We start from the raw sequence: 23,252 nt of genomic DNA, 5'->3' as shown, positions 1-23,252 counted from the left end.
GTATAAAACTATTTTGCATAAAACGTGATGTAACTTTGATAAAAAATGAAATTATACACCATCTCATTTTAATACTAACTTACGATCTTCTTACTCAGCGTTATGGTCAATTATACATAGTATATCCCTACATTGCGCAATGCTACAAATTTGAAACGTTGCGCAGTGTAGGGATAGGTAAATAATTAACTTCTTTAGAACTAAAATTGCCAATGTTGCTCGACCACGTTAAAAAGTTCTAAAAATATCGTATAGGTACCGCCTACGTTACAAAAGACCGGCCTAGATTAATATATAGGCCAACTTCAAGGCCGGTTGTTTGTAGCGTAGACGATACCTTGTTCGCTTACCTTACGCTTCAATCAATTTTTTAGTGTTTTGGATTGACTTCCGCAAAAACGGGATCTTGGTCTGTTTATCGTCGTCGTTAGCTGCAGCTGCACAAAAATTAACGAATTTATTTCATGCTATATAGAGAAGAGCTAAGGTTTACACGGTAAGGTGGTTCTTATTTAAATGTGTTTTTACTTTTAAAAAATTAAGTATGTTTCTTGATAAATTAAAATTGTACAAGATATGAAAAAACAATTTTAATGCTGATTTTTATTATTTTTGTGACACCAACTAATAATTTTAACAAGTTCAATGTACTTTACAAAAGTTACCCCAAATGTTTACGACATTTGTATGCTTATTATTATTAATTTTATTACAATGTTTGTATTCTATGGTAATTTATGACAATAAGCTAAAGCAATTATATTTACCAACAAAATAATTTATGAGTGTATTTTTTATTTTTTATACTACTTAAATATTGTTAATATACAATTATACAATTTATAAATTCACATAATATTTATCCAACTAATTAATATTCAAAGTTTACAATTAATTTATTTTACTTCACACGGAGGTATGTGGAATGAATAAAGAAATCTTGACAAAAAGAGAGTGTAGCGGAAGGAGATTTGGCTGGCTTACCCTGTGGGAAACAAGACGAGGAAAAACAAAGGAATAATTTTTGTTACTAATAATAAAAGATAATCTGATTTCACCAGCTGTTCTGTTTAAAAAAAATCAAAAATGAATGTTTCTATCTTGTCAATAAATAATAATAAGAACTCAATGGCCATAAGGAGATCGATCCACCTTCACAGATATTCTCCCTGTGATGGTCGACAACCATTTAGCCGAATCCACAAAACCCGACATTAGCAAGTAGAGGATGTAAGAAAGTTGTTTATATTAGTACTCTTACCGGTGTTTTGATATTTTATTGTAGTAAAAACATAATTATGAAAAATCTCTACGTGCTTATTACGGGAAATGTTGTATTGAATACGTGTGTAGTACAAAAAGGCGAAAGATTTATTCGTATTGAAAGGGAACCGGAGTTTAGTACAGTAATTGTTTACTAATAGTCATTCTTACCAGTTTAGCTTATATTTTTTGTATTGTTAAAATAAAGATACTTGATTTTGAAGCTAAAGTGCGACGAAAACAATAACATATTATTATTTATTTGTAACGATTTATTACTTTAAATTTCCTACAAAAAGTTGGAAAAAATTGTTTTTTTTATTACCAAACACACGTATTGAAAATATGTACATAACGCGAGTTACAAATAAAAATAATTTCGTTACGGTACCGACTAAGGCTTGACTTTTGTTACGTTACTACCTAAGACTGCTTCTTGGGATGTTCTTTGTTTTGTATACTTAGTACCTACATAAACATTAATACATATTGAATTGATTTGTGCATTATAGTTTAATGCTATAGGTACCAGCAACCTGTAGAGGAGAATTATTTGGGGAATTTATGAACATAATTAAAACAGATTATTCAAAGAAACTGGAACAATTAACTAAAATTAAATATACGGTGTTTGTTTAAATTCTCAATTGCCTGTAGTTTTAGATCCAAGATCAAGTAATTATTTTGTCAGTTTTAATAGTTTTTAATATTTTTCAATATGGTTAAAACAATATTTTTCTAATTTATAACTGGGTTGTGTCAAAAGAGTTTTTAGGAAGACGAATTTATAATTTTCAAAAGTATTTCTCATACTTATATGTTGATCGTTTTTTTTGTAGAACGGAGAACCTATCCGGTCAACATACTTAGTGGCTAAATATTTAATTACTACTAATAATAAAAGTATAATACACATCATATTTATATATTTTTTTATATAGTCTATTTACTGACGTATTTATGTACTTTTTAATTTTGATTTATAATATATTATCGATCAAACGATGCTGCGAAGGAGAGACAACATAATGAATGGGTAGATGATTTACTTGTCAAGTAATTAATAATAATTTTCAATTGGAACCAAATTTTATTTTATAATAAAATTCGTGGTTCAATAAGTGTATATGAATGTCACCGTAAATGGTGTATCAACATAATAGTGACGGGCTTTAGCAGGCAAGGAAATTTAACCAACGGTTTTCATAAGCATAGTCTTGTATACATATAGTCCAATAGTCGTTTAACTTTAAACAGCTGTTGGTCGAGGACAAAATCGATGAGAAAAGTTACCGAGGAATTCTAGGAACCTATGCTCATACCGCCCATGCGATTTGTGCCCAAGCCAGATAGGCTGTACCATTTCGGCATCGTCGCATCAGCCCTTCGCTGCGCATATTCGGCGTTGGCCAAAAGAGGGTGAAAGGGGCAAATGGGAATCTAAGTTGTGTGCCGACCGTGAGTAGCTTTACCACTTTTTACCCTCTCCGGATGCTTTGCAACCTGTCACGCTGAACTATTTCTTTTCCAACATCATTACATTAGCCGACAGGCCACGATACACAAGCATCGCATCGTTATGTCAAGTATACAAGTAGATCATTTGATTTTTATATATCTACTGTGTACACAACTTTCAATCGTCAAACATACCTTTAAATAATAGTGAAATATTCAAAAGCTTTAATACAAGTGTTTTACCCAAATAGTATCAAACGAATTACTTTATTTAAAATAGATTTACGCAATTACTAAAAAAATGGCGTGTACAAAAATTGTATGCAAAAAATATACAACTAACGTAGATATATATGATAGCTATAGATAACTATTTTGCAATTTATTAGGTCTATAACTACTAAGTTGATGCTTTTTAAAAGAGGTTAAGCATTATCAGACATTTTTTTATTAAGATCAAAACTCGTAATTTTTTTTTTTTTACTATCTCTTGATCGTTATTATTTATATGTAAAAAAATGTTTATGAAAAACTTAGATATGACATGTAAGTTATTAATTACAACCTAAGTGTAATTATAAAATATGTAATCTGTATAACATATAAGTACTACATATTATGATTTTGGTTCACTGAATAATAATCTTCGATAAATTAATTATCTAGAAACATTAAACATATTCTCATTAATTATGATCCTAAAGTACTATGCATGGCTTAGTCTAAAAGAGCACAGTTTTATTTTAATTATCTAAAATTACGTAGCCCGCGAGATCACACAAATTTTGAATATTGAAGTACCTAGCCTTCAAGAGCACACTCCGTGTGGTAATCAGCAAATTATTATCCGTTCATCAAAACCGTATTTAATGAGTACATAATATTCAACCGTTTTTCTGGTAAAATTTTAGCTAACACATAATACAGTCAGTATTCGCTGAACAATCAGTGTATTGAAGAACACGTTCAACATCGTATAAATTATAATTAAAGTACAGTAAATCAAATAATAATTAGGTAATTAACATATAAAATAATTTATAAAATACGAAATAATTAATGTTAAATCCTTGGAAAAAATATCCAATTTTTTCCAAAATTTAAAACATCTAGTTTTGGTATAATTTTATTCTTCACACACTTAATTTATATGACCTTGCCTTTCCATTTTGTTCTATTTGTGGCGTTTTATTTATTTTTTGTAAAATTCGTTAATATGGAGTTATGTTGACTTGTATGAATCAAAATAGTTATTATTATTAATATTTATAGTTAATTTGATATTAATGTCTAATAGCATGTACACAGAATGTAGATGTGTGTTATTGAAAAAAAGCTGTTATTTTGTTAAAAGTAGCTCCTACTTCAAAAACAATAAAAAATTAGAATACCCGCTCTCACTCATTGGTTTTTACAATTTATTAAAAAAAATGCATTAACATTAAGTTATAACGTAAATTTTTTTTATATCAGCCGCTTTTGCAAAAATAGCAGTTTATTCAAAATAATCCCTAATCCCCTAAATAAGGCCTTAGATATGGTGAAAATACAACAACAAGTTAGTTGATGTGTCAAAGAGCAGTTTATTGTGGCATACAAACTATGACATTTTCTCTTGCCAAAAAAATGTTCAAGTAACTCGAGTAAATAACTCAATACATTTTTTTTATAGCATATGTATGACCTAAAATTCTACTTTAACTTGTAACTAACTTTTTGATACATTGTGTAATACAATTGTGTTGTTGTTAATATGTTGGTTTTCAAGTGAAAAATGGGTCTCTTGAAAACTTCTATTTGACTAAAATGTATAGTCGACTAGACACAATAACTGCGAAGCTATATGTTTGTGCAGGTGTAAAGTATTGGTAGAAAACAACTTTTAGGCGAATCTACATAGATATCGTGTGTGTTAGATTGATAGTATGTTCTAGGAAACGGTAATATTTGATTATTTTATCGTCGTTGTAACTGGGGTTTACACCATTTGACTGTATTCGAACAAATACAACAAGAAGAGCGGAAGTGTTTATGCAAGTGTTGGTATAGAAAAACATTTAAAACAACCTACGTTGGTGTAGATATCGTGTGTACTAAGATGACTTATTTTTAAAAATACTACTTTTGTTTTAAATGTATAATTGTTGGAACTTTACAGACTTTGCACTATACAGATAGTGTCGTTGTATGCCTTACAATAACAATATTTTTTTTATATGTAAAATGTTTGGCTGAGCATGTAATCCAGTTGGTATTATAATTATTTGTATTTGTTGAGACTTGAGTTTTATGTGTTTGTAATATATATAGTACAACTCATTTATCGGTTTGCTTTTCGGAGCGTTGCATTAAAACCAATAAATCAAGGATTGAAATCGTCATCTAGCCAAAATTTACATTATTTGTTAAAACTATAACAAATGTTGATTAAAATGATTAATACCATAATATCATGATACTAAGCTTTTACCTATATAATTTAATCACGTTATGGTTTCAGACGTTTAAAAAAAAATAAGATTTTTCCGTTTTGAAAAAATATATGGGTTCCGTTTAACCGATATATTTGTTAGAATAATAGGTTTTTTTTTAATAATGTATACATTTTACTGTGCTTAAATTACCAAATTTTATTAAATATTGTATAAATCTATATACTTAACTTTTACAGTATATAATATATGATATGAAAACAAAATACTAATAAAATAAAATAAATTTAACTATTTAAATAAATACAATCAACAACTTAAATTCAAAATAAAATACAATTATTTATTTAATTTTTTTTTATATTTTAGTCTGGCATATTAATATATTTATCAAATGTACTACAGTTTACAGCTACTCAATGAGATTAAGTACTAAGTACTAGTATTTCTAATTGATCTATAATTTATAATGGGTGTATATCCGATTGTATAATTTGTAAGTATACTTTTATCTTTTTGATCCGAAGTGAAGCTAAAAAGTTTTTAGAATGTGTTTTTTGTATGTTCATACACGTTATTAAACTAGTGGTCCGAACCTTTTTTATTATACATACACAAAAGTACCTACAACCGACAGATCAGAACTTAGAAGACCGATGTGTAATTTTGTGGTACTTCGACGAATGACGGGTCAAAAGTTTACAAATCCACGACTGGCGCCTGCCTCTCAATATCAAAAAAATAATCTCCAAACCTTTTTAAAAAGTTTTTGTGTTTCGATTTTTGACAAGCTTAACTTTATAAAATTGATTAGATCGGACCTAGTTAAAATGTACAAGGAATTTGAAAGAAAAAAATATAAATTTTTATAATTCAAAAATAGAAAAGACATTATTAACGAGATTAACATATTTTATAATGCATTTGATATTATACATTTTAACACTATAAAATCAATTATTGGGCATATTTTGTCTAGTGGTGCAATTAGGAGGGCTAGGAGGTTAAACCCCTTAGATTATTTCAAACTCCCTCAAGATTTTTCAACAAACCCTGCGGTCCCTTTTGAATAATATTACGATGAGGCTTAAGCCCCCTCACGATTGTGAAATATATGCGCCACTGAATGTGCCACTCAAGTGAGCCGCTCAGCGTTGCGACTGACATTTCTAGTTCTCTTCGCTCGGAGACCACCAAGAACTTTAGCGACGAGCATTGCTTCTTACCAACACTCAAAACTATGTGTTATATAATTGACTACTGATTAACCATACATTTTAGAGCTGATGGTATTTAATCTTATAGTTGCTAATACTACCTTAGATAAATAAATACACGGTCTCTATCAAGAGGTCGGGTTTTTTTTTTAAATAGTAGACCAAAGCTCATACCAAGGATGTATCTGTATATTTTTCTCACATAAAGTAAATGATGACAAAAGTATTGTCAGTTTAGTCGACAGTTAGGTACTAATATTATCAAATCTATAGTAAATATATTATTATAGCTAATAGATTTATTGTGAATAATTATTTATCAACAGCTTTTAGTGTTATACAAACCTGTTAATTGTTTTTTTTTTTTTTGACAATTCTAGTAACAGATAAAATTGATCAATTTTGTTTCACAAGAAAAGTTATGCAATGTAATAATTTTGAATAAGATCGTACTGGTTAAATAAATATTGAGATTAGATTATCGGAAGAAAAATTGTTTTTATAAATATTTTAGCTCTTAAATTTTTAAATAATATAACATGCAGTTTTAGTAATATGACATTTATTATCAAACATATTTGATAATTAATAATTTAGTTAATAGTTTGAACAATTATTATATAATATTTAATGTTTAATAAAGAAAATGAAGTATAATAAATTCATTAATATCTTTATTCATTTTTGGAAAGGTACTGAGTGACAAAATATCTAACAGATGTAATCAAGAGAACATGTGTATGACAATCTTAATAATAATTTAAATGTACTAATTTTACAATGTTCAAAGAAGGGGGCAGCATAAATACTGTTTGTACCGGGGACAAATTAACTAAAAATCGGTTGCTCTGTAATAAAAACAACATTATCCGGTAAATGATACGACCATCGAAAAAACAATAGTTTCTTCTTGAATTAAATTGATATAAACTATAAAGGAATATCACCCTAATCATTAATCGAGCCTAATATCAACGGGAAGTTGGAAAGGTAATGGGACGAAAGAAATTTAAACATTTTTATACCTAAACGACTGTTGTAATAAATTCTGAAAAAACATTTGATATTTATTTAAAAAAAATACTTATAACCCGTATAGTCAAGAAGAACCCAAAACAACTGGTGTAAATAAACAGTTTCTGTGAAATTATAAGACATCTTTTATAATATAAGGGGGTGACAACACTTATCCGCAGTTTCGTTCATGTTTTGCACATGACCGGCAAGCGAATTCTGAACCGCCCCCAATAAATAAAACAAACAAACATTGCGTTGTTCGTTTGCTCATTGAGTTGGCGTTGAGTTTTTTCGCTGTAAGCGACGAGGAAGAGAATGGGCGATTGAGAGAAGACAGCTGTTGTAGCGGTAAGTGTAAATGGGAACTAGAATATCGTGAGAGCGGAATGGTATGCTAATGTGCTAACAACGACACGGTCGCTGTGTTATTGGAACGTTTACATTTGCGTGTACGGATGTGAATTTTGTGGCAGCGTGGTTTATTTATGTTATGCGTTACGTGAGTCTCATTCGTGCGTTGAGCGGTAGGGGAATTCTGGAACGAAAGAGAGGCACAACGGTGAATTATAGACACGACGGGACGGTGAGGGCGCGCCGGTCGTAAAACGTTTGGGGCCGAGACGGAACAGAGTGAAAGGCGGAGAGATGGACACACGGCAGAAAAAAAGAGGTTAGAGGCCGCCGAGGATAGTGATAATATATTACAACGTAGACTGTAGTGTAGAGAGGGGAGTAAGAGAGCTGCCGTTGTGGTATGTGTGCGCGGACGAGATCGATAGTAGTCACGAGGGAGGGGGTTACGAGTAACGAGGGGCGAAAAATAACTCCGTTCCTGTATCTACACAGAAGAACAGGCTGTAGTTAGGGCTAGGCTAGGCGCGTCGGCTGAAATGGAAAGAGGGGGGACGGGCGGTCATTTGAGCCGTTCTCGTTAGGGCCCCTTCCGCCCGTCCAACTAATGTGGCATCAGGCATGGCACACGCCGCACGATATGTGGCGCTATGCCAACGCTGAACGCCGTTATCGGCTCTTCCCTTTTGTTGTTGTGTTTCGTCGGTGAAATGTTCGCCGTCTCCACGTTTAGTGGGGAGAAGTTGGGTATATTCGGTGAGTCGCTGGCCGACACCGGCGGCGCTCAATTCCGTTGTCGGCGTCTCCGTTTCGTTCACCGCCGCCAGCCACCAACGACATTAACATTATAGAGTCGAGTGCGCGGGCACGGACGTCGCTTTCATATGCAATCGCTATAGCATATACATATAATATATAATATATATATATATATGACATATTATTTATGTATATAAACATTACTTTTAGCCGCCACTCAGTCCGTTGTCTGACATATAACAATATAATTTCGCAAAATTTCATTACACTATTGTAATTCGCTTGCGGCTTGCGACCTCGTAATAATCGGAAAGTACGGTAGTGTAGTGTAAAGAAAATTGATAATTCGTCATCGACAACGATAGCGGTGGTCGGCGTGGCGTGCATGTCGTTCGGCGGATTACGTACAAATACGGTAAGCGGTAAGCGTAATGTCAATGCGTCGCCGGTTTAGGTTATGTTTGTAATAATAAATTTCAGTAATTGCTTCTGCCGACCCGCCATAAATCATATTTTACGTTCGGTTCTTATTATTAAATGTGTATTGCTTATCGCTTATCAGTCGACACTCGGGGCTCGGTCGCTTTACGCTGGTGAATGGTGATTTTCCGCTATTATTAACATCGCCATTTCGTCGACCGTCACCGTCGCTTGCGGCAATGTAATAATTGTAATGCCAATAATATTTCACTGAATGAATAATTATTACGGAATTGCCCGCGCCGTTGTCCACTGTGACTCGTGTTATCAATTAACTGCACGATATACAATTATTATTTAATACAATCATTTTCATTCTTCATTATGATTTGTGATCTGTGCCCTAACCATAGTATTTAAATTGTCGCTGGCTTCACCGTTCGTTTAACAAACCGAGTTCAACTTATCATTCACGCCATAATTGTTTTTAATTAATAATATAAAAACATATTAACGGTATCGAGTGATGTTGTGTTTTTTTTGCTTATATTATGTTAACTCAATGTAATCTGCTAATTGAAGAACTTTATTTTTACACAATTTCTTTCTTGTAATAGTTATTAATTTTTGGACACTATGAAATCACTTTCAGAGCCAAACTGCATTTTAGGTAGATCATACATACATTATAATATTTACTGTTGGATAGTAGTATAGTGTCGGATACTGTAGGTAGGTCTGATTTTGACTTTGTAAAAAATGTGCATACAACAATAGTTGTAGAAAAAAAATCCATCGGGTAGAAGTGCTTTGGCCTCGTTAGTTTCTTGTCGCTGATAAATTATAAATAGACATTTAGATCCTAAAAATAAGAAAATGTTCTTAAATTATATTTTCTTATCTCAATCGAGTCTGTAACAGTTGTACAGTTTTGAGTTTAATGACTACATTAAATTGTTGGTAAATAAAACATATAGCTGTTTTTTGGGAACGTCAACTGCAAAATAGCTAAATATTGTTTAATAAAGTGACTTTTTTAACGTTGATTTGTTGCCTTTCAGAAATATAGTTACAAGCGATCATCGTTTAGTTAAATTCCATTCTTTTATAAATTAATGTTATAACATTAAACTACTTGGTTGACTGTAATTCTTGTTGTTTCATTGTTCCAATTACATTTAAAAATCTTAAAACCTACAATACTGAATCGTTTACATTGTGATAATGTAAGAAAATTGAATTGAAAGATCATTTCACTAGTCCTGTGATAAGCCTTTACAAACTATTTGTCAAAATTGTTCTTGTCGACATCACTTGCAACCAAATATGTATTTTGTGTGAAAAAATACAAAATGGTAGTTGTAATGATCGTGGTACGTGTAGGATATTTTATTACTACTAATCTTATTATTTACGCAACTTATTTACCAGATCTTACTAACATTTTGGTATTTAAGTGTTCCTTGTTCTGCTGACATCAATATTTGTTTATAGCATCAACAAGGCAAATGTGTAGGTGTTAATATAGGTGTTGTATTCTTTTAACTGATTTACATATTAGTTTATAACACTTTATCAATAGTATGTAGTTTAATTAGTTGGTGGATTATATTGAAGCTATCCTATGTATTTAACCATTGTCTACTATTCTATTATTATTGGACCAAATCTAACTTGTACAGTTTTTTTGGGTAATAAATGAATCCACAATGTGTTAAATTATTTCATGTATTACCTTCCTACTGTACGAGGTTGTATATATTTTGGACCCTGGGTTTATTACATATTAAGTAGTGTCAGAAGTAGGATTTCAACCCACGTCCTGAGTTCACTACATTGTTCAATACGTTTGGAAAAATGATAAGCATATTGTCTTTATATATATATATATATTATGCTATCCCTAATGCTTATATTTTCATCTGATAAATAGAATACCAATTGTAACTACTTGTTATTATTATGGATTTACCAGTATAGTGATAATTTATGTTAAATATTGTAGTCGTTGTTCTATATTATCCTTGTATTCAATGTTGTAAAGTTTACCTTATGTTTTAATTCCGATTATGTAAATAACAATAATAAGTCAACTGCAAACATAAATTCAAAAGCTCTAAACAGTTGTTTAGAGCTTTTGAACGGTTGACTTATCATTATTTTTAGTTCTCTGTTTGCTATTAAATATGAAATATTGTCATTAAATAAATTAATAAAAGTAATACTATAAGTTAAATTTCATTATTAAAACATTCAAGACTAATCAAATCTGATAAGCTTAAAATATTTTAGTCGATTAATAACTAAATGTAACAATTAGTATAATTAATTAAATCTTTCATTAATATTAATTATGATAAAAGTAAATATAAAATATGTGCGTTTTATGTTATTAGTGACCACGTTATAATTTTTTCATTAATAACAACCATTAAGTGACTTAACAAGTTGTCATTTTTTGTAAGTTATTATAACAACTTATTGAATTAATTTTTTATTTAATGTACAAAGCTACTTGAAAAAAATTATATACTTTTATCAGTAAAAAAAAGAGTAATTTATCTCATTTTTTGGTTAGGTTACTAACTTATTTGAAGTAACTTGCTCAGTTCCGATTCTCTGCCAGTTTCAACTCTTCAAAATTGTTTTAAATCATAGGAGCTTAAAATATTACAATATTAATATAAGTACTGGGCAAAATTATGTTTGAAGCCATTCGTTTTTGGTTTTATCTTTAAAATTATCATCAGAACTATATATTGGTAAAATAATAATAATTTTTTAGCATAGAACATGCTTTAGCCTAGGCCTCCTAACTCGAAAACGACACAAAATAGTCTATCTTGCACACCCAGTGGACCACAACCTGACAACCTGGTCTCTCTTTTCTTTCTTGAATATCGGCCTTATCTTATCCTTGACCTTGCTTATTCTCAGCTCTGGGTTTTGTCTAGCTATCATGGTCGAAATATCATTGGGCAGCATGTCCGCGTCCACTGCCTTAATAATGACGGCGTGGCCCTACTTCTGTTAAGATTGATTTGAATGCACCGGATCATTTTGATGTTGTCGGTCTCTGTGCCTCTTGCCTCAGCACCTTTACTCATATTATGAGCATAATATTATTCATATATATTACTCATATTATTTACTGAGCAATGGGCATAGCAGTCCCCATTACTTCTCTGGTGCGGCTCTTATAGTCTTATATACACTGTGTAACATATAACATAAAAGATGCCATCGAAATAATAACGAATAGTCGTCGTCATGTAAACATTTTGGCCAGAACTTATAATTAAGACTATACTATCGTCATAAAACGCAAGGAGATTATAAGTCAGTAATAACCACTATTCAAGAGCCAGCAGGCTAAAGCGTGTTCCATGTTTTTTAATTTTAGCCATTAGGCTTAAAGTAGACTGTATAGTTAATTTATGGAATTCACTACTGAGTTATATAGACATTTTTTGACCAACTATTTTTAATATAAAAAATACAAAAACAAATATTGAGTGAACGGATAAAGATTTATACAGAGTTTCATAAGAGGAAGCACTTGTATTGGTGTGCCTTCTTAAAAATCAAAACGCATGACTTGCCTGCTTGTAATCTATTTTATTTTTTATGTATATAATTTTCTAAAAAAAATTTATCTTTATTTTAATAATAATATTTATTATACAGTTATTGAAACAATACTTTTGTTTTTCCAGAGAAGTGCAAGAGAAAGTAAATGGTTTCAACACGGGCATGCACAGTTGAGAGTAAATCAAAGGGGAAAAAAAATGAAAACCCTGGTGTCAAAGATATAAGAGGTTAGTATTTTACCAATGGACTTTTCCATGAAAATAATTAAATTAAGAATAGCTTGCTCAGTAGGGTTGGCTGTCCAAAGTTCCATTGCAAGAAATTGTTTCGAAATGAATATGTAGATGATAAAAATGAATTAAATACCACTGATAATCAATCATAAGTTTTTAATTTTATTGTATTTGATAGTTACACACTAAATCTAAACAGGAGTTCCAAACCTATCCCCAAAAAAATAAAAAGTTTCAATCCTACCTATAGCTCCTGGGTTTCCGACTATATATCGGTAGTTCGCTATAAAAATGTGCCAAACAAATTTCAAAACAGTTAAACTATATTTTAAAAATTCATTGCGTTTAGTATTTAAAAGCTGGCCTTATTAGGTACCAATTTGTGGTCTGAAACTAGCTGTATGAAAAAATTGGTCTGGTAGTTAAAAAATTAAGGATGACATGACAAAAATATATAAAAAAAAAATTACATCATTGTTATTATACCTAGTTAATTATTTATTTACTTAATATCTCACTTTAGGGATTAGTAAAAATAAGTTTGTTGTGATTATGATACCACATTAATAAACTAGTACCTCTATGGCTACAGTATACACACATCATTATTTAGTTGTAAAAAAAATTTGTAGATTAAACATTTACTATTTTCAATTTATTATTTAGTTTTTACAGCTTGTAATTTACCAGTTATTTGTTGGTGGATCTATATTTTTAATACTATAATTGCATTGATATTGTATAACTGATACCATTAACAATTTATGTAAGTAGACATATTCTAGTGTAAAAATGAGATGATGTCAATTTTATTTTATATAGAAAAAATTTTTGACATCAATTTATAAATATAACTAATAATGAGTAAATTTAAAAAACAATCGGTTTCACATTTTTTTTAACAAAATCCGAATGACAGATTATTGTCTGTCGTTAGCGCTGAAGATGACAACATTGTTGCTGAAATACGTTTACGCGGAAAGTGTATTATTTTATGGTTAAGGATTTTTAAATATTCTTTATTATATATAACCATAAGTTGCTCAAGTTTTTTATAGACAAATTATCTATCAATTTAGGTCCTCAATTTATAATTTTTTTTTTGTTATTGCATAGGTACATTGTCTTACTTAACCTTAATAAAAAAAATGCTTAAAAATATAACTGTTGTTTAGATGATAAATTACATAATATCTTTCTGATATAGGTTGATACTATTTTATTTAGTTTCTGTCCCGCTTTCTCTATCACAATGCACTAGGTATACTTGCGTGATCATAACTCATAATAATCACACTGACGCACTTCCTAGGGAAAATAATCGTAAGAAAGATTTGGTTTTTACCCCACAAGTTGACTAAGTAGCAACCCTAAGTCACTGCATATTTGTATTAAAAACAATATTTATTAATTTTTTTTTTTTATAACACCCATCTTCTATACTCTGTTCAGAATAAGAACAGAGTATAGTATCTAATAACAAAATAATGTGGAGTAGGAGGTATTGTTGTAGTGTTGAACTCGTAATACAAATACTGTGGTGCACTTACTAGATTTCAGCTTATACAATTTATTTAAATTCCCTTATCTGCAAAGTCAAAAGTTTGTCCATTATCCTAGACAAATTTCGTTTTAACGCCGACCTTTGGTGAACTACCGAGCATTCCTCCATTCTCCTCCCACAAACACATGATGTACTCTTACTTTCTTATTTGAAATTTAACTGCTTTTTCATTTAATGGATATTGGAATTATAATTGGCTGCCGATCAAACAAATGAACACCCGAGTTTTTTTTATAATACATAATCGTATTATCCATATGTATAAAGACTTATCAAAGGATATTATTAACTAGCACTAAGCGCATAGTAAAAAATATTTGGCTATCCGCAGTTTGAATTAGAAAAATGGCAATAATTTTTATATTACATAGTAAAGAAAAAAATGTTATTATAATTTAAGTATATATGTATATACGAGTATATATATATATATGAAAAATTATTGTATTGAAAATGTTTTTATTGGTTGTTAAATTTTATCAGACATTTGTAGCGTTCATTATCGACTTATTTTTAAAAAATGGCAACCTTGACAAGTACAATCAACAATGCAACTTGACCAGGTTCACCTCAATGCATAATGTCATAAAGATTTGATAGACAAGGATAACAGTTTTTGTGAAAAAGGGAAACTTAAACTTGTGATTTCTTTTGTTTTTATTTATCATTACAGTGCTGCCAAAAACTAACCGTGAAAAAAAATGTGGGTGCACTAGTAAAAGTATTGACTAATCAATGATAAAAGTGATACTTTTTAAATTTTAAAGCAATTGGTACTATTTAAAATTAAAAATCAAGTTTAAATTAGGAACGGCTTATTATTTTTTTGTGCGCCGTCTAGCTAGCAATTCATATTATGAGCAGTCCACCTTAAAACCAATTTCGTCTATATAAAATAATAAAATGAAACTGTCAAGAAATACCTGTTTGCCTAATAAACGTAGTGGTATCTTTCACCTATCTTTAAAACCATACCAATAAAAAACAATATTTTCCATACTCTTTTTGAGTTGAGATCACGTTGTATAAAAAAAATTACATTTCTTATTAAACCCTATGAGATATTGAGTGGTTCACGATAAAATGATCTCCCTGTATATAATATTTTTATTGTAGGTTTGATAAATTATTTAGTCTATAAATATTCATTAGAATATGTTTACGTTTAATTTCAAAAACAATCGTGTACGGAAATACCTAGAAGATAATCACTAATTAACCACGCATATCTATTGTGTTTCTTTATTGTTGGCTTTAAACAGGTTTACGAAAATTGTAAATTGTTTTTTTTTTAATGAATAGTATTTCTAAATATTAAATATTTTATTGTACAACGACATCAGAATAAATGTCAATGTTTAGTGCGGTAGAGTAGTGCAGCAGGTACACATAAAATAATAACCCAAAAGTATATATTTAAAATTCATAGATCAGCCACAATTTCTAGAAACCTCTAGTGAAAAAATGGTAACCTTGATTTAATTTTAATTTTAAATTACTACTTTTTTTTGTGCCATTTTTACATAATATAAAGGGTGTTTTAATGTACACACTTATGTATAAAAGTGACATACTTTTTAGGCATGAAATATTATTTATCAATTTAACTTGAATGGATACTTTTATCAATCCCGAAATGTAATTTTGAGCTTATGAGTTTTAAAGTGATCGGACTAATTAGACATTATTTATCACCGAAATTTGTATACTATAAATATTTTTAATTGTTAATCTACCAAACTTACCAACAATATGAAATTCCAATTCAATAATAATTTATATAGGAGTAATTTTGTGACATTTTCTACATATTAAAAATCAAATAATTGCGTAATTGTCTGTTAAAAGTAATTTATTCAAAATAGTTACCTACTATTATTATAATATTAATATAAATATTTTAAATACATTTTTTCTTTTTATAATGGTCATAAGTGATTAATTATTTATTAAATGTTGTATTCTTTCAACAGGTGGTGTTAAGATTAAAATGGAAGCCAATAATCCATATGCCAGCTGTTCAAATGATGATAGCGAAGGTAATTTTTATTTATTTATTTTCGTTTTTGATTTTGAGGATAGTAATGTAATAATGTGGATTTAGATTTCCAGATCTTTACATAATAATTTAATTAGTTATAAAACTTCTAAATTTACAATCTTCATAAATGTGGTATAGTTAAATTCATTTTTTGGTTCTTAATTTTTTATGAACTTTTAAAAGTAGTATTAAATCAATCAATCAATAAATTCTTGTAATGAACTTACCTAATATAAAATAACTGTTATTTTAAATTTTGTATTTTTGTCATAATTCCAGAAGAGGAACAAAATGTACAAAAATTTACGCGTACTATACAGTCAGGATCGGCTCTTAAAGTGACTTTAAAGAAAACTAGATCATGCAGCAGTTCTTCCAGAGAATCAGCTCAATCTTTTGAAGTAAGTAATATAGGTAGAATATACCTACTAAAAAATGATGTGCTGGTGTATAAATAAATCATAAGAAGACTTACGTTAGTTTCCTGATTTTTTATTGCTATTTAATATGGGCAAACATTTATAATTTTAGGTTGTAAAAAGTGTTCCTGTCACATATGGAAGTAATAATTCAGGCGAAGAAGATGATGACGATCAAAAAGATTCGGAACACGATGAACTTGACAAATCTTCATCTTCCGACAAACAGAACGATGATGAAACCATGGAAAAAGAATCTGATGATGATTCTCAAAGTGTACATAGTTCAGGAAAAGAAGACGACGGAGACAGAACGACTGGAAGTCCTCAAGAATCTGTAAGAGGTCAAGTCAGCCCGGCTGATTCTGACACAGAAGTATCAAAGTTGTCAATAAATAAAGTGGTGGATTTAAAAACAGAAGAGATACCTCAAAACTCAGCAACGGTGAAGACTGAAGAAATTAAATTAAAAATAAAATCATTAAAAGAGGAACTATTAAAGGAAGCAGATCAGGAAGATGAAGTAGTTATCTTGAAGGAAGATTATAACAACGAACAGGCTTCCAAGACACCTGTTGAAAATGGTGTGGAAAAAAAAGAAGCCAAAGAAAATGTGAAAGAACAAAAGTTTAAGGTCAATGTCCGTTCTTTCGACGATTTGGCTGCTCCTCACACAGCCAATTTGATCAACATGCCACCTCCAGCACAAATTGAAACCTCACCAAATTTTTTAACCCAAAATGGGGCAACATTTCCTCCATTTATTAATCTTACTTGTAACGTTTGCGGAATTACATTTGATACTTCAGAATTGTTGACTGAACATAAAATAACATTGAAACATTTGAAATGTTCCTATAAAGAATGTGAACCATTGTTGTTCACAAGCTTGCAAGAGTTGATGGATCATCAACGTTTGTTGCATAATATCATGCCTTCATCAGTTCAACAATTAGAACATCAGGTAAAACAAAATGTTTAATATTATTTTGTTTCATAAACTTTCAAATGAAAAATATCAATTAAATAAAATATAGTTTTAAGTAATTAAATATTTAATGGTAATGGCCAACTGTGTGATTGATATAGTATGTATTTTTGATTGAAAAAAACAAACTTTATCGTTGGAATCTAAATTTTAATACTTTGATTAATGATTTTGTTTTGTAAGGTTCAACGTTTACCTACGATGGGTTACGAACAACAGATTCAACCTGGTAGACCACTTACTGACAATTTACCTCCACCATCTGGCGTACCGAATATGTATACTCAAACATTAAGGATGCCTATGCAACGGGGTATGAGACCAATTGTCAGACAAACCATGCCCCAATTGATCTCCAACCGAGGAAGGGGTTCAGCAATCATGAGTATGTATGCTACACTTGGAAATATAAAATTATTAAGTGAAAACTTAAATAAGTTAGAAAATATCAGTGGATTTAATCTTGGTAATAAATTATCACTACACTAAAACAAGACCCATTAACGTTTTTGGCTTAAACGCTCAAAAATTTTGAATGATGAAATTTTTTGAATTGCACTTACAAGCCCCCGAGTCCTGACTAAAAATTGAAGATTGGTCAAAATAATCATTTTTTTCGATACCTAAACAATTATTGCTCTTTTTTATATAAAAACATTTTGAAATGTTTTTGTATATTATGAACTATTCTAATTTTATACCGTTCTAGTTTTTTTACTAGGCTGGCTTTTGTTTGTTCTAATTATAGATTGCGCCAGACTGCTAGAATCGGTTTTTTGTTTTGTTGTTTTACCTTGTATCTGTATATTCGTGGCTGGTCGTATTGTATTGGGTTTTTATTAAAATTTGTTGTTTTACTGTGTGTTTGAATAGATATTATTTAAAAATAAAAAACAAAACAAATTCGTGGCTGGTCTTACTGAATTCAAATTGTTGTTTTACAATATGGTGTTTGAAAAGAAGCTATAAAAACAAAACAAATTCGTGAATGGTCGTATTGTATTGGATTTTTATTGAAAATTGTTGTTTTACCTTTTGTTTGAATAGAAGTTATATAAAAATAAAAACGAAACAAATTCGTGGCTGGTCTTACTGTATTGGGTTTTTATTAAAAATAACTTGATTTATTACCAAAACAATATTTCCACTAACGTTTGTAATTAATATATGTAACGATAATTTCAACCGTGTTATCTTTAACCACGAAGAACACCGAGGTTGATTGTGGTAACCAAAAAAAAAATTGTTTATATATCAACAACTTTATCGGTGGTTATTATAAAAGCTTATCACAGTGACTAACCGCTATATTTTTCGTAATTCTCGGTATTTAGCCAACTTCCGTGTTCATGTTACCTCCAACATCCTCTTCCTCCCACCTAGGTAAAACCTTAGCTTTCAGTCGCCGTCATTTTGATAAGTTTTTGTTATGAATTTTAGTTATGTGAGCCGTCGAGAGCAAAAGTGGTGTAATTTTATTCGCGTTTTCTCACAATCTGATGTAACACCTCCAGGCGAAGTTCAATGATCAATCTATTGCCTACGAAAGTGGTGTGATTCCAGCTCTGCTTGTTTTCCGCTGGACTGCAAGAGAACTTTTATGTTCTTGCAAAACCATATTATACAGCGTTTCACTTGAATCTTTTGTTTCGTGAATTACACCGTTTTTGTTTTCGACAGCTCATATACTTATGTTATTTGAATTGTTTAAGGTATCCATAGGAATTGGGTTGATATTTATTTATTTGTTTTAGGAGGAAGAGCACCTCTTCCTGGTATGATGAGAGGCTCCATGAAGAGAAGCGTACCTATGCCTGTTAGACAAACTCCTCCTATGAAACGTGTGGCTACTGATAGGTTTGTAATCTAGTAATTTTTAAAAATGTATCAGTTCTTATTATATTTTAAAAATTAAAATATTTTTTCTTTTTAGAAATAATATAAATTCAGCTCCTCCAATTGTCAAATCGTTATCAGAATCTCTAACAAAGTCCATAGGTGCTTCTAGCAAGTCGCCCGTCACCCAAAAAGACGTTGTCAACCTGTTAGGAAAACGAGGACTCACTATAAGCACGGTAATGTTAATTTATTTGTAAAATATCATACCAAATTTTATCTGTAGTCACTAATTGTAGTTCATCTGTATAAGTGTCTTCAAAAATGCATGTTTTTTCTTCATGTCATGTTTTCTCATATTATCTACCTACAATTTACATCTACCGTTATGAGTAAATAAATTAATATGGAATACATTGATGAATGTATATAATGTGTTTTCTTTACCTTCTAAGCTTTACACAGAAGTTAGTATTGACTATTTATAATTTATAAATCATAATTTAATAGTATAATTATGAATTATAAAGATTATTACATAAATATTGTCTATGAGATCTTAAATAACAGTAGTTTTTTTTTATTTGTTCATTTTTAGGTGGATACAACCAGTAATATCAGTATACCTGCTGGTCTTAGTCTAAATTCTGCAGTTTCTATTATTCCTACTTCCCCAAGTAAAGTAAGTATCTTAAATATGAATTCCACATTTTTATTATACTTTATTTTTAAAGAGAAATTCACCATTTTACCAGTTTAATCCCACCCAAATAATCTGTTCCAGAATTGGTTGGTTAATAAAAATTAATATTAATTTATTCAATAATTGTTGAGTAAGTGATATTGATCACTACCACCAGAGCCTATAAAAAAAGTACTGATTGTAAGTGTACAAACTGATTAGTAATTCAGAACAATAATTTGTGTTTCAGAAATTGGACACCGTCGATTTAACTGGACCGGATAAACCCCGTAGCAGCAATTCTGCAGCACAATATTATCCATGTGTTCATTGTGCAAAAACATTTTTAACTGTTGACAGTTTGAATGAACACATAAGTCTTACACACAAATCTGCTAAACTAGCATTTAAGTAAGCTATTTTATTAAAAATTAATATTTACAACAACATAATAAAAGCTCATGACAATGAAAAATAATTTTCTCTAATGGGCCTAAACAAATTTTTAATTATTAAGAACTAAATTATATGCATTTTTAGCGTATTCATCATTAATAATAGTAAAACTCAGTAACTATACAACAATTAGGTGCAATTGGTTTTTGTAAATTTTCGTTAATGGTTTATTTTTATTGTAATTACCACAGGTGCAACTTATGTGGGGCTGGTTATCCAAATTCTGCTGGTCTGAATCAGCACAAGCAAACCTACCACAAAGGAGAAATGGCTGGTCCTCAGTACGTCATACCTGTTATTGATGTTAATAGGCCGGGCTCGGTCGCAAGATTACAGTCATTGGGAATTACAAATTATTTGCCAGTTGGTCAGTTGAACCACCAAGGCGGTGAATTCGGATTGCCAATCATGAATATCATGAGACCCGGAAGTTTAGATGGGTTGGGAGCAACCAACTACTTCAATTTAGGTCCTATTAAAAAATTTACCAAGTACTAAACTAATATCATTATTTTTTGACAAAGCGTTTTTATGCTTACGGTTTTTGATGAACTGTAGAGATATTTGTGTATCATTATTATTTTGTGTATATTATTATGACTAATTATAATAATTTTCTAATAATAGTTTATTTAATTTTAACAGTAATTTACTTTATATACAAGTCAAAAGATGATTTTTTTTTTATTAAATTGTTTTATGTATGTTGAAAACTTTTTTATTATATGTCAATTTAAAAGCATTCTGGATTAAATCTAGATTAAATCTAAAAATTTGTTAATATTTATTAATCTTGTATGAAAAAGAAGATTAAAGATGAAATAAATATACGTCAATAGTTTTTTGATATTTGTGTAGTGTTAGCATGTCATTTCCTAAATGTTGTTTTGTATTCAAAGTCATCAAGTTGATTGAAAGGGCGATTAGTATAAAATTCAAAGTATTAAAAATGTGAACTCTAAACATAGTGAAGTAAAAACTAGTCTTCACTATTCACGTTCACTTATTGTTAGTAAAAATCAAAAACATGTTTTTTGGTCATAACTGATTGAAATTTAAAACAATTTGGTCACTTGTTAAAATATTGTTAAACATAAAAATGTTACGTATGCAGATTATTACATAAATATTTAAGCATGTAAGTCGTGAAAGATAAAATGAACACAACAATTCTGCATGTATGTATTTCTTTTACTAAGATATTTAGAAAATAGTTAATTCTAGTATTGAAAAGCAGAAAAGTACAAAAACCGATTAAGAAAAATCTACTAAATTTTAATAGCATAAATATTACAGAATAGAACTTTTCCAAGGGTATTTGGTGATGATACTGCCACTGTAACTCATTCACTCATTGTGTAGCTAAATGTAGCTTGAACGGAATTAAAAGAAGTCTGATGAATCGAGTTATGGTTTGATGAAACTTGAGTGATTTGTATCTTGAAGTGTACACAAACAGTATATAAAAACGATTATGTATACATAAACTGGTGTTGTGAATTTTACATCAGAATGTCTTTAATGCGTCAATCGTTTTTAATTTTTATCTTGAAGTGTGTAGGCCTATGCGCGAAATCCTTTTACCTAGGATTTGGAAGACAACCGATTTTAACGTGTCTAGTCTCTTAATATACGGGACCGTAACCATTTTTGCCATAAAGGTGAAACTGACTTGCTTAAACGGATACCAATTGATGTATATACAATTCATATATTTACTGGAATATATCCTCAAAGATGAATAAATCCGTTACGAGTTAGGACTACCGACTGCACCTTGCTGTCGGACGTCTTTATTTTCACGGTAGCCTCGGATTTAGTCATTGATTGACTACCATCGAAGACCTGTGCTGACATTTTTATTATTATTTTAGGTAATATATTAATTGGTTTCAGATATTAGGTTGGTATAAAAACAGCTTATGCGCCTTTCCCTCTCACAACTTAAAAGAGTGGTTTACAGCTCTGAAAATAGAAGATGAGAGACTTCAGAAACGTCGGTAAAGCCAATATGTAAGTATAGGTGTAACCGAAAACTGTGTAATTATTCAAATTATAAACTTGTTTCTTTACACCTACAGGTTTTATTTTATTAGGTATGTTATGTATTAAAAAAAACGCGATATTTTAATTAAAATTTAATTGAATATAATTTTTGTTGTTTAACATTGGGACAATTATTATATATATTTGAAGCTGGGGAAAAGTTACTTTTTAAAAATAGTTTATGATTAAGTCATTTTTAAAATAAGTAACTCGTTATGTTAAAAGTTACCGAAAAAGTAACCCTTAACTTTGATTTTGAACACGTTTTTGGTATTTTCCATTTAAATGATGGTACGACTGAGAATTTGAATTTTTGTTTTTAGTTGGGTTATAAGATGCTATTTATGACAATATTTTTAGTATACCGATGAAAACACATTTGTGGTAGGTATCTATTTTTCAGGGTTTCCAGGCATATTTTAGTATTTTTTTTTTTTTAAGCGATGTACTAATATCGAGGTTTTGCTATTATTATTACT

The 23,252-nt window shown here is 30.0% G+C and overlaps 1 protein-coding gene and 1 long non-coding RNA gene across 7 annotated transcripts; both read left to right on the top strand.

Moving 5' to 3' along the window:
• Nucleotides 1-229: 229 nt before the first annotated feature.
• On the top strand, nucleotides 230-2,122 carry LOC126841955 (uncharacterized). The gene is made up of 3 exons (XR_007686250.1): nucleotides 230-496; nucleotides 1,776-1,938; nucleotides 2,103-2,122. It is a non-coding gene; the product is annotated as an uncharacterized LOC126841955 (long non-coding RNA).
• A 6,392-nt stretch (nucleotides 2,123-8,514) lies between these two features.
• LOC126841845 (uncharacterized) lies at nucleotides 8,515-21,474 on the top strand. 6 transcript variants are annotated; one of them, XM_050578568.1, is made up of 11 exons: nucleotides 8,515-8,919; nucleotides 12,634-12,735; nucleotides 16,279-16,344; nucleotides 16,626-16,747; nucleotides 16,878-17,729; nucleotides 17,937-18,138; nucleotides 19,508-19,610; nucleotides 19,687-19,828; nucleotides 20,188-20,271; nucleotides 20,522-20,682; nucleotides 20,919-21,474. In XM_050578568.1, exons 2-11 carry the CDS (start codon nucleotides 12,654-12,656, stop codon nucleotides 21,223-21,225), a joined length of 2,121 nt encoding a protein of 706 aa, XP_050434525.1. In that variant the 5' UTR covers nucleotides 8,515-8,919; nucleotides 12,634-12,653; the 3' UTR covers nucleotides 21,226-21,474. The 6 variants fall into 6 exon arrangements, with proteins under 6 accessions (XP_050434525.1, XP_050434523.1, XP_050434527.1 ...); XM_050578566.1 differs by having other exon boundaries at nucleotides 8,516-8,912; XM_050578570.1 differs by lacking the exon at nucleotides 8,515-8,919 and adding an exon at nucleotides 8,984-9,158.
• The last annotated feature ends 1,778 nt before the right edge of the window (nucleotides 21,475-23,252 follow it).

The sequence above is a fragment of the Adelges cooleyi genome, unplaced genomic scaffold (assembly GCF_023614345.1).
Source record: "Adelges cooleyi isolate 19-005CV unplaced genomic scaffold, UGA_ACOO_1.1 ACOO_flye_CR_arks_rails_tigmint_CR_PRNA_41, whole genome shotgun sequence".
NCBI lineage: Eukaryota > Metazoa > Arthropoda > Insecta > Hemiptera > Adelgidae > Adelges > Adelges cooleyi.
Note: the sequence above shows the minus strand (reverse complement) of the source record. Positions and strands in the feature narration are given on the sequence as shown.

What these genes read in the sequence shown, in the direction of transcription:
- LOC126841845 (XM_050578568.1), top strand. Translation starts at nt 12,654, where the DNA reads ATGGTTTCAACACGGGCATGCACAGTTGAGAGTAAATCAAAGGGGAAA. An exon ending in TTCAACAATTAGAACATCAG is followed by an intron (nt 17,730 to 17,936) that starts GTAAAACAAAAT and finishes TTGTTTTGTAAG; the next exon opens with GTTCAACGTTTACCTACGAT. An exon ending in TTCCTACTTCCCCAAGTAAA is followed by an intron (nt 20,272 to 20,521) that starts GTAAGTATCTTA and finishes TTTGTGTTTCAG; the next exon opens with AAATTGGACACCGTCGATTT.